General features: G+C 46.7%; 1 protein-coding gene across 1 annotated transcript; it reads left to right on the top strand.

Annotated features, from left to right (window-relative positions):
* Positions 1–42: 42 nt before the first annotated feature.
* Positions 43–17,528, top strand: SLC24A1 (solute carrier family 24 member 1). The gene is made up of 11 exons (XM_041469116.1): positions 43–176; positions 1,180–1,336; positions 2,889–3,971; positions 5,309–5,368; positions 5,842–5,950; positions 12,159–12,242; positions 13,819–13,919; positions 14,532–14,732; positions 15,098–15,187; positions 16,039–16,205; positions 16,858–17,528. Exons 3-11 carry the CDS (start codon positions 3,051–3,053, stop codon positions 17,105–17,107), a joined length of 1,983 nt encoding a protein of 660 aa, XP_041325050.1. The 5' UTR covers positions 43–176; positions 1,180–1,336; positions 2,889–3,050; the 3' UTR covers positions 17,108–17,528.
* The last annotated feature ends 354 nt before the right edge of the window (positions 17,529–17,882 follow it).

Genomic DNA, 17,882 nt, shown 5'->3' with positions numbered 1-17,882 from the left:
GTGCGGCACGGAAAGCGTTCCCCCGGCAGGGGCGGCCCGGGCGGGAAGGGCCGCACCTGACGCGGCCCGTGAGGGCTGACCCCGCACGGGAAGCGCGAATTTGGGATGGCCGTGCTGGTGGTGCCCACGTAAAATAGCAGCACAAATGACTGCGATGTGTGGAGAAGGGTTTGTGGGTAAGCGTGCCGGATGGGCAGTGCACGTCCTTCTCCCGCTTCTGTACTTGTGGGAGTGGAGAAGGCTGGAGACAGTAAACTGCAGTGCAAAACCGGGATGTACTCCTGAGGTTGTGTGTTCAGACAACAGTTTGCTTTAAAATGATCAGAGAGCCACAGGATAGTTTAGCTGGAAAAGCCCTCTAAGATCATCAAGTCCCATTATTGCCCCAGCACTGGCAAGGCCACAGGTGCCACATCCACCCAGCTTTAAATCCCTGCAGGGATGGGGGCTCCGCCACTGCCCAGGCAGCCGCTCCAATGCTGGACAAGCCTTTCAGAGAGACATTTTCCCAATAGACGTGCTCCAGCACCTCGATGTCCTTCTCACCACGAGGGACTCAAAATCAAATCATACATTTCTAATTCCCCTGCAATAAATCTGGCTGTTGGATTGCTGTGGCTGTTAAATCCTTGGCCAGGGATGTTGTTATTTCTTCCCCTGTGGAGCTGCACTGTATCAGTGCCACAGAAGAGTCATGGGCACCATCCCCAGGTCCCTGCTCCCTCCCTTTTCCTCAGTGCTCCTGGCACAGGCCCTGAGGGATTTTTCCAGGAATCAACGGGTTTGAAACCTCCCTCTGGCATTGCAAAGTGGTCACATACTGTGACAAAGACCAGCAGAGCTGCTTGTCTGGCATCTGGCCTGTCAGCCATAGGAGATGCCTCAAATGCAGCTCCATGTTCCGTGTTTAAAAGTGTTTATAAATGTGATTTACCCGCTGCCAGGGCTGTGAGGGTGATCCGTGTCCATGGCTGGTGCTTCAGTGCAGGAGTTTGTGAAGGGGATAATCACTGTCCTCACACTGAGAATAACCTGTGGTAGCAGACAAAGGCATTGGCTTCAGAGATAGACCCAAATCTATACAATACTATTTAATCTGCTTACAGGCTGTGGGTATTAAACTGGATTGGGAATTCCTCCACTAACATGTCCTTCACACCTGACCCTCTCTTGTTCCAGGACTCTGCCAGCAGAGGGGACATCCTGAAAATGGGATCATTTTCACCTGACTCTCTCTGCAACAGCATCTCCCATCTGGCTGTCAAGTACCAAAGAAGCTTCCAGCACTACACGCAGCCCCTGGAACTCCCCTTCCTCCTGGGCAGACCTTTGGAAGGTAGGCTGGGGAGGTTTGTGTGATTGCTTGGATTTCGTGTTACTGAGACAGGAGGTGAGAAAAGGAGTTCATCAGGAACTGACCTAAACTTAACGAAACAATTCTTCTGCATTCTTCTGGTCAGGAGTTGTGAAAGGCTGCAGAGCTCTTAGAACTCATCCTAGCTTTGGATTTCTTTCTGCTCACAAAGCGTCTTTTAAGCAGCTCATTTTGGAGAGAAGTAAAATCAGTATTTAAATGGGAGTGTGTGCATGACTGTGTTCTCTCTGTGCCATCCTTTTAACTCGCCTGTCTTTATTAGGGAAAGTTATTTTCTCTTAACGTGCAATTTGTTATACCTCTTGTGCTGTTCTGCCACATGTATTTTTTTGGGGTTTTTTATGTACGAAAAGCAAAGCTTGTATCATCTATTTATCTAGGCACTCCCATGACCCTCTCTTACTGTTGCCTTAGTGATCCTCCCAACTATTTAAATTAACATTGCCTGTTTTGCAAGAAATTTAGGCTGATTACTTCTCTGGGTGTTATGCAAGAGGGTAAATGTGTGATAACTTGCATGAAGAGCTTATCTGAGAATGGTTTAGAAAACTATGATTCACAGCTAAAGAATAATTCACAGCTAAAGAATAATGTAACATGCCCACTCTGGGGAAAAAAATAATCCATGAAGAGTGTCATTCTAAGGTAAAACATTCAAGCAGTGCAGAAGAGTGAATTCTGTCCAGCCCCAAATCCCTGTCCCTGTGCTGTCACAGCTGCAGGCACTGTCACTCTGGCATTTACAATGTCTCTCCCTTTCTAAATGCTGTTCACATTATGCAAGATATGCTAATGACCCCCTAATAAAAGGTATGATTACAATTCCAATTTGCCAGTTCTGATTTCTACAGAAAGCCCTGAAAAGATGTAGTCATAGAAACAAATGGCTGCTCAGCACCCCCAGTTGTACTAGAACCACGTTCTCCTCACCCTCTGCTGAAACTGAAGGAAAAACCTCACCCTTCCTTGGATGGTTTCCTGGGGAGTGAAAGGCTGGAAAGCCGTGGAGCAGCATCACATCTAAACCACTTTCCATCCTCCTGAGGTTATTTTGGTGAATAACTGGTTTAGGAGGGAGGTCTGAACAGCTTGGTCTCGTCTTCAGAGCATCATTTTTAGCAATTTACAGTTGGTTCCTTGACAGAAGCCGTATCCACTCCTCCTGCACAACACTGACCCAATTGATAGTGTTACAGAATAACAACTGGACTCTGATCAATGCAGTCCTTAACAGCTCCTGGATATGGGCATTTGGTGGAACCAGAATTCAGCTTGGATTGGACTGCCTCAGCCAACTCCATTCTCTTAAGCCAAACCTTTGATTATTAATCAGCATAGCCTACAGTCATATTAAAAAAATAGGCTGAAACCTGGATCTAGATCTCTCTTTACTCATTTAAGTCCATTTCTTTTTATTGAAAAATAGACAAGCAGTCAGTGAAGTGTTGCTGCCCAAATGGTGGAAAGTTGCAGTACTTTGTTTTTCACACCAAATTCAAATTTTCTTTTGCAGGATTCCCCATTTTGTGCCGTGCAGTTCCACTCCTGATGCTCCAGATCAGCTAGGAATTGTGCTGTGCAGTTCCAATCCTGATGCTCCAGAACAGAAAACTGCTGACCAAGTGAAGTCTTCAGTGGCTTCTGGACACAGCTCTGAGTTTTGAACCTTTAGGAAATGCATTTACCACGGAGGAGGCGGCTACGGAGGAACCGAATCCTTTTCTTGCTTGCCATAGTGTTGGTCCTCTCTTTCTGCCAGCTCCAGTTCAGCCCCTCTGCCCTTCCAGCATCACACAGAGCCCCCCAACCCACAGACCCTGCCAAAGTGACCTCCAGGGAGCTCCCCAGCAACAAGACTGCTGTAAGAGGCAATGCCACAGCACCCAAAATAAGGCACTGCATCTACGTGGATCCTGAGCCAGCTGTGCCCGTCACCACGTCAGTGGGTACAACACCACAGCAAGAAAATGCCAGTGAAAGCTCCCCAGATGAAAAACCACCCTATGAGTCCAAAGGAGAATATCCCCAAGACCTGTTCAGTGTGGAAGAACGCAGGCAAGGGTGGGTTGTACTTCACATCTTTGGCATGATATATGTATTTGTGGCCTTGGCCATAGTGTGTGATGAGTATTTTGTCCCTGCTTTGGGAGTGATCACTGAGAAGTTGCAGATCTCTGAAGATGTGGCTGGAGCCACCTTCATGGCAGCAGGTGGATCAGCACCAGAACTCTTCACGTCCCTCATAGGTGTCTTCATCTCACACAGCAATGTCGGCATCGGTACCATTGTGGGCTCAGCAGTGTTTAATATCCTCTTTGTCATTGGCACCTGTGCCCTCTTCTCGAGGCAGATACTCCACCTGACATGGTGGCCCTTATTTAGAGACATCACATTCTACATTGTAGACTTACTGATGCTCATCCTGTTTTTCCTAGACAGTGTCATTGATTGGTGGGAAAGCCTCCTTTTACTGACTGCCTATGCCACATACGTGTTCACCATGAAACAGAACGTGTTCCTGGAGCAATGGGTGAAGCAGGAGCTGAAAAAGAAGCTAAATGCTGTGCAGGCAGCATCAGCAGAGCATATGCAGAAGGTTGGTGTCCTTAGAGTTCAGAGGGCAAGTTGGAAATAACGTTTAGTGTAAACCACAAATAAAAACTGCATCTCCTTCACAAAGCACATATTCAAACCTCAGAATACAGATACTGGTCAATAATTATGGTTTTGAAGTGGGGGAAATCCAAACTAGAGAGATTCTAAGAAACTGGAGAACATCATAAAAAGGGAGTTTTGCCTGTGCAATTACTAAATATCTCTTAGCTGCTTTCAAAGATGTGTAGGATTTTGCTTAGTTGGTTGTTCAAATGAAGTTTCAGAAAGAACACTTGCACAAGTATGTTTTTGGTCTGGGAATAAGATTGGACAATTCTGGTACACAGGGTAGAAAAGGCTTCTGTCCCAGCCTCTTGCAGCTGAGAGATGTTGGAGGAAATTCTCTTTTCCCTCTCTGAAGCCAGATGTGTTGCTGGGATGCTGGTGGTATCACTCCTTACCTGATCAGCAGCACAGAAATGCATCTGGCATCTTTAGCAACTATTGCCTGCTCTCCTGGGCAGCGTTTGGCAACAGACTGAAGTGCCCAAACCCAATTCCATGCCAGCAGATTTCAAACTGTCCCCTGGCACTGCATGCTCTGCTAGTCAGATGTGTCCCCAGCCCTCAGGCATGCTTTGCCTTCTGATCCTGGCTCTCCACATCATTTAAGGAAGGAAGCAGATAAGGAGAGTGAGGATAGCTGAAGTGGTGCAGAATTGAGAAACTCATTCTGTTTCCTACTCCTGGTTTGTTGTTCAGCCAGTGCTCACAGCCAGGAGTCCTGAAAGCTCCTGGGCTACATTCCAGTGGGAAACACGTGCAAGAAACTGCAGTGACACACACACATCACTGTGGACATCACCAAGCATCACAGACTGAATCCAGCCCTGCACTTGAAGTTTACAGAGAACTCTCACTAATGTTTAGTAGTGTGACAGAGAGCTGCTGAACATATCCCTTGGGAAAAATTAATCACAGATATTATGGAAAGTAATGCTAATCGCTGTAAAAAAATCTGCCTTTGAACCTTCACTCTGCTGGAAAATGAGTAAGGATACAGATGTTTGGGGGTGAAATCTGGATCTGTCTGTAGCTACAGGAATCAGTTGTGAGTCTGCCCCCAGGTGCCTGCATCCTCACTGGGAGGCTTTAAGTAGAATCCTGTTTTTCTCAGAAGCCAATGGGTTTAAGGAGGCTCATGGCTTCAGCTCTTTCAGTAGCATACATGGACATTTGTGTCAGCTGTGCCACTTGCCCTCAGGCAGCAGCCTGAAGGATCATTAGATCCTGAAGCAGCAGAGGTGACTGGTCATTTCTGTTCTTCATTGCTTGCAGACAAGCAGGGCAGTTGTAGATGATGGAACAATGAAGCCACCAGATGGGAGGAAGCTGAAGGTAGGTCTAAGCAACTTTACATGGATCTGAAGTCATGGTATTTTGAATCTCTCCCCATGTCAGGTCATAAATAAAAGTGTCAACTCCTGTGTCAAGAAACCTGGACCAAAGCCTGTATCATATCAGGCACAATAGCCACAGTTTGCTTAAGAGGACACCTGGCTGAGTCCTGTCCTTTAAGGCATTTTTATAAAATTTAAGAAACAGCTCAGGCTTCCCAGGTGGATTTAACTAGAAGAGTGCTGTTCATTCTCTGCTATAAAACAGTCACATAGAAATTCAGAGAGTGACTCTTCTTACCTGGTCTCGTGGCTAAATTTCTTCCTGGGCTGCCATAGCAGCAGCTGGCATAGCAAACACTGAACAGCTGATTCCGCTGCTGCTGTTGAATTGCTGCCCCATGGCCTGGAGAGGCCTTGTTTGATGTAGAGGACAAAGAAGCTGTGACTGAGTGGTTTTGTGCCTTCCCACAGCCTGGGCCAGCCCTGCAGCGGGGCAGCAGCTCGGCCTCCCTGCACAACTCCCAGATGCGCGGCACCATCGTCCAGCTCATGATCCACACCCTGGACCCCCTGGCAGAAGGTGAGTGGATGCTCCACACCAGAGGGCCTTGGGTTCACAGCTCTGAGTGGTTTCACTGGGAATACAGTCAGTATTTTGGGGTCAGCAACTCACCCTTGGGGTGCATCACAGATGGTGTTAGGTGTGGGGAGCTCTGTGACAGGGGGATGTGCCCCTTCTCATCGCGTGGCTGGCAAGGACAAACACCTCATGTGTTGGTCCTGCCATATCTACTTTTCCTGTGCCAAACTGGTTACTGCTGTGGTGGCAGCTGCTGCTGCTGGGGTCCCTGGAAGCGGTGACATCCCCCATCTCTGCTGTCTCTCTGACTGCAGTGGCAGTTAATGTGAGTTACAGACTTCCTCTGTCCCATAGCACGTCACATCTTCCTCTTCTTAGCTCAGACCTCATCCGAGCCCTGAAACAGCAGCACAAAAAGAGGTTAAAACCCTTGAAGAATTCTCTTTTTGACAGTGGTTAAAATCCCAGCTGAGATTCTAATCATGATGGTGAGGGCAATTCTGTGTAATTCAGGCTGACACCTCTAAAAGCCCACCAATCATTACTGCCATGGCAAAGTGTGCCCACAGCTCTGGCTCCCCAGGGCCAGGGAATGACCAGCTCAGGTCCAAGACCTCTTTTAAACTGCCCAGGGTGCAGAGAAGCCTCACCTCCAGAAAGACCAGGGTTTTTGTACACAGCCTTTTAATGTGTTGCTTTATATTAACTTTAATCCGGTCACACTGTGGAGGTTTATTTTCCAAGAAATAGTGAAGCACATTAAAAAAAAAAAAAAGTTTTTAAGATTTTCCTTCCTTGCTCAGCACATGCCCCACCCCTCCACTGCCCTACTTGTTCTAAAGAGATTATCTGCTGTCCATTCAAAGAGAGATTGAAGCTAAGCAGATCAACACCTCTCGTGTCCCTCACAGAGGTTACAAAGAGGACTCTCCAGATCAGAATCCCAGCTGCACAAACTGATCGAGGGAACAAAGGAGGCTGGAGGAGGACAGCAAGGCAGATCAGTCTCTGCTTTGACAGATTCCAGTGAAGGCACCTGATGTGTTATCAACAGTAGCCTAACAAAAGCCAGACTCATCAGGGTTTGTCCTTGCCTCCTGTGCCTCCAAAGGTTGTATCAACAGCACCAGGATAGACCCACAACCTTCCAAGAGGATGTGCCATTGCCTTGAGCATCAGAAAGTGCCAGAATTGAGGGCCTGCTGCCACTCAGAGACCTTCCAGCACCTTCTCATCCTTCCCACACCTCTAAATGTGTCTGTGCAGTATCTGCCCACCCGGGCCATCCCAAGTTTGGCTTTCTGGTCCAGGTTTCTGGTGTCCTGATGAAACTCTGGGACCCCTCAGCAGGAGAGCTGTGGGGGGCTGAGGTTGGCAGCCAAGGCCAAGGAGAGCCCCAGCCAGTTCAGCCCAGAATAGGCTGCTGGGAGCTTTCCACTGTCCTTGCTGAAGAGGCTGCTGTTCCCAGGCCTTGTGAATATGGAATAAACAGGACTGGGGCACCAGTTTGGATCTTCCCTCAAAGAGAACTTCCCTACTCATTACACAGAATCATTTCGGTTGAAAAAGACCTTTAAGATCATCAAGTCCGACTGTTCCCCCAGCACTGCCAAGGCCACGTGTCCCCAAGTGCTCCATCTACACATCCTTTAAACCCCTCCGGGGATGGTGACTCCCTGTGCCAGGGCTTGAGAACCCTTTGGGTGCAGGAATTTTTCCTGCTGTCCAGCTAACGCCTCTGCGGGCGGCCCGGCAGGATGCGAGTTCCTGTGTGTGCGGCAGCCGCTAGATGGGAGTGTGACCGTGTGTATCCGCTCTGAAACCGCAGGGACCGTGCGGGGATGGGCTGCCACAGCCTCTCCTGAAGGGTTTTATATCCCAGAGCCTTTACTTTAATAACGCCACTGAGTTAATGGCAAAGCCTCTGCCCCAGGTACGTGCCTGCTCCACTCGAGGCTGTGAGAAGAGACACCGCCTTAGAAAATATAACAATAAAATTACTGATATTACAACAGCTCAGCACTCAAAAATCAAGGAGCCAGTGTGTCAAATCCTGTGTGTTTTATAGGAGATACTCCTTAATCTGATAACTTCCTACCTGAAGACAAGAGAAAGAGAGTTTGGAGAAAAGGAATTTATGCATAAACTGGGAAACCTAAGTGCCTTGAGGAGCTTGGCCAAAGAGATGGAATGGCATCCCAAAAAAGGGTCTGGAAAAGGATTTGAACATGGCAAGGCATATGAGGACTTATGTTCTGATATGTTAATAGTTCCTAGTCCTGTGTTAACAACCCTGCAGCCCTGTGCTTCCCATGGATCACCAGCACTGTCCTTCCCTTTGCTGTGTGTGCAGCACTCTCTCTACCAGGCACATTTCTGTAATTAGGCTGCCACAAAAGATGGTCCCAAAGCAATTTATCTTTCCTCAAGGGCCCTTGTTCCTTCTTGCCAAGGCCTGTAGCATCAGCACTTACAGGCTGTGGAAATGAACACTCAACAGAAGGAAAAGGTTGCCAACAGTTGCTCAGCAGTTCCTCACTGAACCCGCTGCAATCAGGATTCTGTAGGGTTTCCTTCTTTTGGCTGCCCTCGGTTTTTGTTTGGGCAGCACAGAAGTGGTTTCAGGGCAGCAAGGTCCAAAACATAGAAAAGCTGCAGCACTGGGCCTCCAACCCCAAATTTCAGGGGCAGAGGTCTTGGAAATGCAGAAGTGTGAAACACAAAGCTGCAACACCACTTGTGTGAAACAAAATTCCTCTTTAGTGGGTTGAGTTCAGAATGTGGGGTTATTTCTTTTTGTATTAGGAAGGTATCATTACTTCAGTCCTTGTCTCAGAGAGACTACATGTTTACTTTAGAAGTTCTAATATTTACATGGCATCCTGAAGTATATTTTTGATAGAACTTCTTACCTTGAATGTGCCTTTTTTAAATTAGCAATTTCTAGCAAGTTTGTTCTTTTGTCCTTTTCCCCACTTCCTGTGAAAATGAGTAGAAGAAGAGCGTGAGATCTTTTCCAGATCATCCCATTAGACACCAAGGGGAACTGTTGGGGAAGTAAAGGGAGTGAGGATTTTGGAAATGCTCAGGAACCCTCTCATTTCTGAACCTCTAGCCTTACCACCAGACTCTTTAAACTCTAGTCACACAGGGAACAAAGCAGAAGCCTACATTTCTTTTTGAATGAAGCAAAAGGCTCCAGCAGAGAGGTTGTCAGAGCTGCCTGCCCTCACTATGCCCCAGTTAACAAGGTAATGATTTTGGAAATTAGACCAGAGCAGTGGGCACTGTTGCAGGCTGGAGAAGGCTGAAGGCAGCTGCAGCTTCTCCTTGCTTCATTAGCATTCCAGATCCAGAGGGGAAAAAGGAATCACAAGACTTTTTTTATACTTCCACTTTTATACAGCAGAATCTCCAAATCCTTCAGGTTCATGCCAAATTGTAAAGAAAAAAAATCTTCCCTGCTGATTGCGTTGTCAATCCTGTTAGACTGAATATTAGAGCCAAAGAGTGAATTAAATGTAAGAGCCAAATTCAAGATAGAAGCTCAGCTGCCACCTGAAGTCCATCCTGGATGCTGTCAATTCATAGGACAAGAATTCTCCTGGAGAGCATCTCAGGGCCACTGGACACAGACACGTCCTGTGTGAGGGGCTCTCAGCCCTGGGGACAGAGTTGCCAGCAGTGAATGCCCCGGGGGACTGAGAGGGACACTGCTCTGCACAGCTGATCCAGCACAGCCCCCACTGAGCCATGGACATCCTTCCTCGCCGTGCTGACCTGCAGATCTGGAGCCAGCTCTGCCTCCAATCTCAGTCCCTCCTGCAGGAATTGTGAGAGGAATGAACACCCTTTTAAAGGAGGCTGATCTCCTGAGAACTGGACAGTGGCCTGGGCCTAATCTGTTTATCCTGACAGAGATGCTCCGGGCTCCACCCGGCGCTCCCAGCCTGGGGCCTGCCTGAGGGCAGCGAGCCAGGAGCTTGAATTTCCATAATCTCAGGCTGAGCCTGTCCGCCCTGACCATGCTGACAGGAGCTTTTGCAGCAGCTTCAGGGAAAAGCCAAACAGAAGGATGCATTGCCCAGTGCTGAGAGGAGACTGGGAGCAAAAGGTCATCCCTGCATTGAGGGATGTGCTCGTGCACAAGCACAGGGGGAATGAAGCCAACATTTCACATCCCCTCCAGTGATCTTCAATATTGACAAGGAGCATGGAAGAGTCAGGCCCTTGAGTCCCAGCCAGTCTTTCAAAGAAGAAATGATCATTTAGATTAGAAATTCTCACCTGCAATGGTGGTGAGGCCCTGGAACACTGTGCCCAGAGAAGTTGTGACTGCCCCATGATCCCTGGAAGTGTCTAAGGCCAGGATGGATGGTGCTTGGAGCAGCCTGGGATAGTGGAAGGTGTCCGTGCCCATGGCAGAGGGGTAGGACTGGATGGCCTTTAAGGTCCCTTCCAACCCAAACCATTCTGGTACTCCATGATGGTTTCATCTCAGTCCAACCATTCCAGTGCTCAGTGGAAATCCCAGCTGGTGAAAGATGTTTCTGACATCTTTAGCAGGAGTAGGACTTGTCCCCTGAGGTCTTCCTCTCTGAGCTGGGCCCAGTTATTGGACATACAGCAGAATTTACTGATTTTCACAAGGTTCAGCTCAGAACAATAGTTCTGCCCACATGGCTGGACATGCTATTTCTATTATCTCAGTGTCACTGTGACTAATAAAATGGCAGGGCCCTGCCCTTGAGGCAATATGACAACTGCACCTTCTGGGCGCACAGCAGATTAAATCAGTGTGATAAAACTTTCAGAGAAAATTATTTTACAGCCCTGCATGCAAGCCAAACACAGCATTGGCCAATTCTTTTGGCTACTTCCCATGTGCAAACCCAGTGATCCTCAGTCACTAGGTGTGCAGCTCAACAGAGGACAAAGAGCAAAATGGGGCTTTTCTTTGAGCCCATTCTCGTTCACTTTCACTGAGAGTCAGCAGTGAGATATTTGAGTAAAAAACAACTCTAGAGACACAAAGTTCCACAGTTCACTGTAAACCAGTAAAAAAGCAGCTCAACTGAGTAAGGCAGAGCTTGGTTCACAGTGGAAGAAGCTCTCAGCAGTCCCAGAAATAGAGCACCAGACCTGTGCTGGTGAAAAACATCTCTCAGACAGCCTGAACCATGCTGAACCTGGATACCAGGAATTTAGAACAGCTCCAGCAGGAGACACTTGTGTATACTTAGAAAAATCAATCATTTTCTAGGGAACTGGAACATAAAAAGTGTTTATTTTCCATTCCCATCAGATCCCCAGGCTGTAAGCAGCACCCTAAAGCCTCTTCAACAGTCACATGGCAGGAGGAAGGTGTCCTTTTTAGTTTGCTCATAATCTAGCCTAGAAAAAGAATCAATAGTCCATTGTGAACAAGATGATATCGCACTGAAACTCCCCCTCTGTGCTTTCTGCATTTTCTTCCTATAAAGTACAGATATCCTTTGTATTACTGACCTGAAAAGGATGTCTCATTCCTCTTGATGCCTTGAGAGGCTAGCTAGAACAGAGGCTAGACAGGAATAAAGTAGGGATTTATTAAAAGGCCTCAAAGGATACACCTGGGCAGTACAAGAGCCTGGCTTGTGGCTGCACAAGATGGACAGCAGGTCACACATGTTCACACTTTTATAAGTTTTGGTCCATTTCCATATTGGGGTTAATTATCCAACTACAGCTCCAGGTTATGCAGTCCCATCCTCCCAGATTGCTCTCCTCAATTTGCTGTTTGTACTTTTTGGGCCTGAAGCTGCAATGGTGTCCTTGGTTCTGGAGCTAGAAAAGGATTGTTTTGTCTGACTGAACTGTGAGGAGAGCTTGCTAACACTCTGTATGAGGTTCAGAGTCACACACTAATGCAGTACAGAATCTGGAAAATATAAAAGCTAAAACTTTAAGCATTACTCTAGATTCTCTTTAAATAGTTCTATGTCAAATTGCTGGTGTAATTGCTGTAGCACTAAGCAGTTAAATATAATAGCTATGACCAACTAGCAGCAGCCAAAACCAGGGCTCTCAGCTAGAACAATCCCTGGGGCAGCACTGGCTGCAGCACCTGCAGGAGGAAGGGGACAAGAGCATGTGTGTGTTGAGGGAGGCAGGTCTAGGGTGGCTTTGCAGTGACAGCCCCTGATGATTGTGTCCTTCTCACCCACAGCAAAATTTAAAGACAGGGTTGACATCCTGAGCAACATGGCCAAGGCCAAGGCTGAGACCCTGGAAGGACAAGGCTCCCAGCCAGGTGAGTGCAGGAAGAGCCAGCACTGCTTGCCTTGTTTTGCACTCACCTTCCCAGCACGCAATGCCCAAGGGCAGGCAAGGAAACCCTGGGGTGTAACACAAATTTTGTGCTGTTTCTGGGCACAGATGGCTGGTGTAATGCAGCAGGAATCGATGGATGCACGCGGGCAGGAGCAGCCATCCCCAGAGGAGCTGTTAGTGAGGCAGGGCAGGGAGAGCTGCAAGGATGGACTGGAAATGGCCATGGAACAGTGCAGGAGGGAAATCAGGGCACTGCAGACAGCTGATGCTCTTTGGCAGACCCTGCAAATGAGGTGTTTGTTAAAAGAAAGAACCTTCTCATGCTTGCAGAAGGGCACAGAAGGTTCCTCCAGAGGGAATAATCTACACTGTGTCTGTATCAATTCCAAGGACCTGTGCACCCTTCCTTTAATAGAATCACAGAATCATAGAATGGTTTGGGTTGGAAGGAACCTTAGAGACCACCCCATTCCACCCCCTGCCATGGACAGGGACACCTTCCACCATCCCAGGATGCTCCAAGCCCTGTCCAACCTGGCCTTGGGATGCTTCCAGGGATGGAGCAGCCATAACTTCTCTGGGCAACCTGTGCTGGGGCCTGCCCACCCTCACAGGGAAGCATTTCTAATCTAACATTTAACCTGGACCTGCCCTCTGTCAGTCACTCCTGACACAAAGGTTGCCTTGGAGCCAGAGCTGACCTGTGCTACAACACAGATTTGTGCTGCCAGCAAAGCTGAAGATTTTAAACCCCAAGAAACTTTGGTGTGGAAGGTCCCAGCTCCACAGGACCCAGGCACCTGAGCACCTCCCAATGCTGGGCCTCACGCAGGTGAATGAGCCCAAACTTGAGAAAAACACTGTTTAAAACCCAAGTAAATTCCTGGTGTGTGCCACACTGCCTTCACTCCCTCATCCCTGCTCTGTGTTATCCATATTTCTGCTCTGTTCCCACAGAGGTTTCTGTGTTCCTCTTGGCTATGCAGGTTAGTGCAGGAACAGCAGGACATTGCAGTTATTTCCTTGTATGTGTCAGCACTTTCCTATTTGCTTTTGAATACCCACCAAACGATCAGGGATTAAAGTCTGGCAGCACATCCTGGTCATTTCTCAGAAGCCCTGAAGAGTATCAGGTCCCTGGAGAATGCTGTGCTCTATGGAGGGAGGGGGGAGCTGGGGGAGAAACCTGAGAAGCAAAGCTTTACATCCTTTCTGGGTTTTAATACAATCTTCAGAATCTAGAAAGAAACCAAGAAATGCCCACCAGCTGTAGATGAGGTAATTAGCATTTCCCCACCCCTTACAGCAGTTCTGCATGGAAGGTCAGAGAAGCACCAAGGTCTCATTCTACTCCACATGGGCCAAATTCTGCCCAGATTTACCAAACACAATCACAGCAGTCAGGGAGGACACACAACAAACCAAAGCAATCTGAGGGTATTTAACCTGAAATGCCACCACTGTGGTAGGGAGCTCACAGGGAAGGTGGTGCCCTGATATGGTAACCACCCATCCAGGATGACTGAAACCAGCATTCCTTCTTATTGCTTTTGCAGAAGAGGGAAAGAAAGCACCAAGCAGCGTCCAGGTAACTCCTGCCAGTGACTCTGAGCCCAGCAAAGACACACAGAAGGGAGATGTGCCACAGGATGGACAGGTATCAAAATCAGGAGCACAGGCACTAAGTGCCCACCCAGGCTGACCTTCACGTGTACTTTCCTTCTTCCCTCTCCAGAGCTGTTGGGACAGGACCCAACCCATGTCACTGGCATCTATAAATAGGCTCTGTGTGTGGCAATCTAAGATGCTGGCTGAAACACTTTGGCTTACAAACACAAATTGGGTCCAAATTACGACACAAAGCGACACTGGATAGTATTGTCCCCTCAAGTGACTCTTCTGAGGGTACTCCAGGGTAAGGGGAGATAAGATCACCTGCCTGTCCTGTGCTCACAAGCAGACTGTTCTGTTTTGCTTCCCAAATCCCTTTTGGGTGATGTTATTTGGCAGTTCCAATGAAAAAAAAATATTTTTCAAGGACATGAAATATTTGTTTCTAAAGGGTGGTTTTTAGTTAATGGATGCCCATTAGTTAACAATACACAGGTGCAGGGTTGGGGTGTGCCTGGCTCCTGTCCCACAAGAGCTGTGGCTGCCCTCAGCAGGTTACAAATGTGAGCTCTGCTCAGGTGAGGCCACAGCGAGTAACTGCAGCTCCTTGTTACTGTGAAAATATATTGGCTTTTTTATTTTTTATTCTGAGGTACAGCCCCTGTCAAGCAGTGACACCTCAGATGACAGCAGCTCTGAGAGCCAGGAGGACAGTGATGGTGACAGCACAGAGGATGATGAAAACGATGAGCCCTTATCTCTGGAATGGCCAGAATCAAGGACAAAACAAGCAATTTACCTTTTCCTCTTTCCCATTGTCTTTCCTCTCTGGAGCACTCTGCCTGATGTCAGAAACTCGGTAAGAATCCACCTTCCTTCTGCTCCTGGAGTCATTAACTGAGCTACAGATTTCCTCTGGGCCTGAGTCCCTGGGTCCATTTTTCCATGTCTGGAGTCTTTTCATAGTTGAAGGGCTGTTACTGCTGCAGGGAGTGGGACAGGAGCCCCAGCTGCAGTGTAATGTCATTCCAGAGACTTAATTTAATAAACCACAAATTCTAGCAACTACAGGTCACCCAATCAAGCTGAAAAACAGCAAACAGAGACCAGGGTCCAAGTTAAAGCAATCAATTGCAGTGAAGTGTTTCAGGTGAATAGTTTTCAGTGGGGATTATTAACTTCCCTGAAACTTCTCTTTTTTCTTTTCAAACTTGATTTCAACAGGAATCAAAAAAATTCTTTGTCATCACATTTTTTGGATCCATCCTCTGGATTGCTGCGTTCTCTTATCTCATGGTGTGGTGGGCTCACCAGGTGAGAGGTTTTGTTCTTTCTGCAAACCTCCATTTCAGAACAAGTAGATGGAGAGAGGGGACAGTGTTACTGTGGCATTTTATCTGATGAATTACAGCTGCAGTCATCCATCACAACAGTAGAAACTTTGTTTTGTTAGAACTCAAAAGGGAATTTTTGATGTCCTTTTTTTTTGATTTGACAAAGATTCATTCATTTCTGAAAGCTTCCAAGGGAGTTTGTGCATCAGTGAAAGGAAAAGCACCATCAAGATTTATCTCAAATCTGACTTTTCATTAATTAATGTTTCTGTGCAGAACATAATTATCCATTACCTAATTAAAATTCTAGGAAAATACAGGTTCTGATTCTGGAAGCTGCTAAATGTTCTTCACTCCCCCATCTAATGTTCACCTGGTATTCTGGGAAATAATACTTCCATCTGGTAGGAACAGCCCCCCAGTCTGTATTGAGTGATATATTGCACATGCACAGTAGATCTGATCATGCCATAAATCCAAGGACTGTCATCTCCAAAGGCCCTTAGATCTTGCACAGCTGATGTTAAATTTGCAAAGGTAGACAACATCCAGAAGGGGAGGACTGAGGACAGGAAAATTGTGCTGTAGCTGACTTGACCTTGGCTCAGTGCTGGCATCACTATGGTCAGATTTCCTACACTACCGAGCAAATCCAGAATCAACAGACACAGTAAAATGGAACTTTTTAATCCTATAAAGCAGGGAAATGCTGCCACATTTATGGGACTTGGAATATTTTAACTCAAATATGGCACAAACCCTAACACTGCACAGAGCAATTACACTCCACGTTCCACTGCTAACAGCCCTACCCAACGTTGTTTTGATTAGGTTGGTGAAACAATTGGGATATCAGAGGAAATTATGGGGTTAACCATACTGGCAGCAGGCACATCCATCCCTGACCTCATCACCAGTGTCATCGTGGCCCGGAAGGGCTTGGGGGACATGGCTGTGTCCAGCTCTGTGGGCAGCAACATCTTCGACATCACTGTTGGGTGAGTACCAGGGCCATGCTAAGAGCTGCATTTCTTCTGAAACACAAAGTTACCTGGTTTGAAACCAAACCTGCCACAGTTAATTTCATTTTAGCTGCAGTTAAGTGAAGGGCAGCTGAGCAACCAGTTCCTTTTGAAGAAACCCAACCCAAATCCAAACCCAGCCAGGAAAGACAAACTGTTATAACTCAGCCCACTATCTTCACCCAATTCACAAAGTTGCCAATCAACAGAATATTACCAAATTTTCAAGACAAAAATGCAAGACATCTTTGGCTAATGTCCAAGCTGCACAGGCAGGAGCCTTATCTGGTCACTCAGAGACATTCAGCTCCTGGGGAAGGTCAGTATCAGTGCTTGGATCTCCCATCCTAAACCATCAGGACATTTCTTTATTATAGCTCACCAAGGCACTTAATTTTTAAGTATTATTTTCAAACCATGTTACTCTTGGATTGCATTATGATAGTGCAAGCATTATCCAAATGCAGTTTTGACAGGAAAAACATCCAGTTTAGATTTATGCTGAGCTATATTGAATACAATAATGCATTTTTTTCCCCTGTAACACTTTGGAAAGATTACTTAGTTATGATGCAGATAATGAACTGCCTTAAAACATTTATTTAAATTACTTTTCCCTTCCTTGCAGCCTGCCAGTTCCCTGGTTCCTTTTTTCTATCTTCAATGGCCTCAGCCCCGTGGCAGTCAGCAGCAATGGTTTGTTTTGTGCAATTGTTCTCCTTTTCCTCATGCTCCTGTTTGTGATTCTCTCTATTGCTGTCTGTAAATGGAAAATGAACAAATTACTGGGGCTCACTATGTTTGCTCTTTACTTTGTGTTTCTGATCATCAGTGTGATGTTAGAGGACAAGATAATATCCTGCCCAGTATCTGTATGACATGTGAACACTTCAAAATGTCTGGGAGGATCCAGCAACATCAAAAGGGGGTTGAGGTAGCAGTTCTACTGAAAAAAAGCAACAGAATTGTAACAAACTTACTGAAAATAAGATACCTTTAACATGCTAAAAAATAAATCAATTTTAACTGGTGTGTCAGCCTCTACTGTTTTTCTTTAGGATCAGAACAGTATTAAATGACCAATATTAAATAACACGCACTTAAGGCACTTGTGGAAAGGCAGATACAATTTAGGTGCATCAAATTTTCACTATGGCTGGTCCTCTCAAGTTAAAGGAGCTGATTTTCACCACATAACATTTACTTATTATAGGAAATTTTCAGGAACATGCTCTAAATTAGTCAGTGAACTGCTCAAACTCCCCGAAATCAATGAATTTTAGTTCAGTGGGAAGAGAATCAGACTGCTGAGGCTGGGCCTTTATGGAACTGCTCTGCCTAAAATCCCTGTGTGGACACACAGGCTGCAGCCCAGCAGAGAACTCCCTAAGTGCACTGAGCTCCTTTCAGACCTGTACCTGATCTTGCAATGCAGTGCCTGCAATTCCTGTACAAGTGTGATGTCACCTGGGTTTACCTGCAAAAAGACTAAAAGGCACACTACCCCTAATCAAAACTAAAGCCAGAAATCAAATAGAACAAGGAGTTGAATGCTGGGGGTTTGTTTTCATCCTGACACTAGTTTCTGACAGTTACAGATTATTTATCCAGGAATAATTCCTCTTGTTAACACTGACTTCTACAGACAAGATG

The sequence above is a fragment of the Pyrgilauda ruficollis genome, unplaced genomic scaffold (assembly GCF_017590135.1).
Source record: "Pyrgilauda ruficollis isolate IOZ18807 unplaced genomic scaffold, ASM1759013v1 scaffold23, whole genome shotgun sequence".
Classification (NCBI taxonomy): Eukaryota; Metazoa; Chordata; class Aves; order Passeriformes; family Passeridae; genus Pyrgilauda; species Pyrgilauda ruficollis.
Note: the sequence above shows the minus strand (reverse complement) of the source record. Positions and strands in the feature narration are given on the sequence as shown.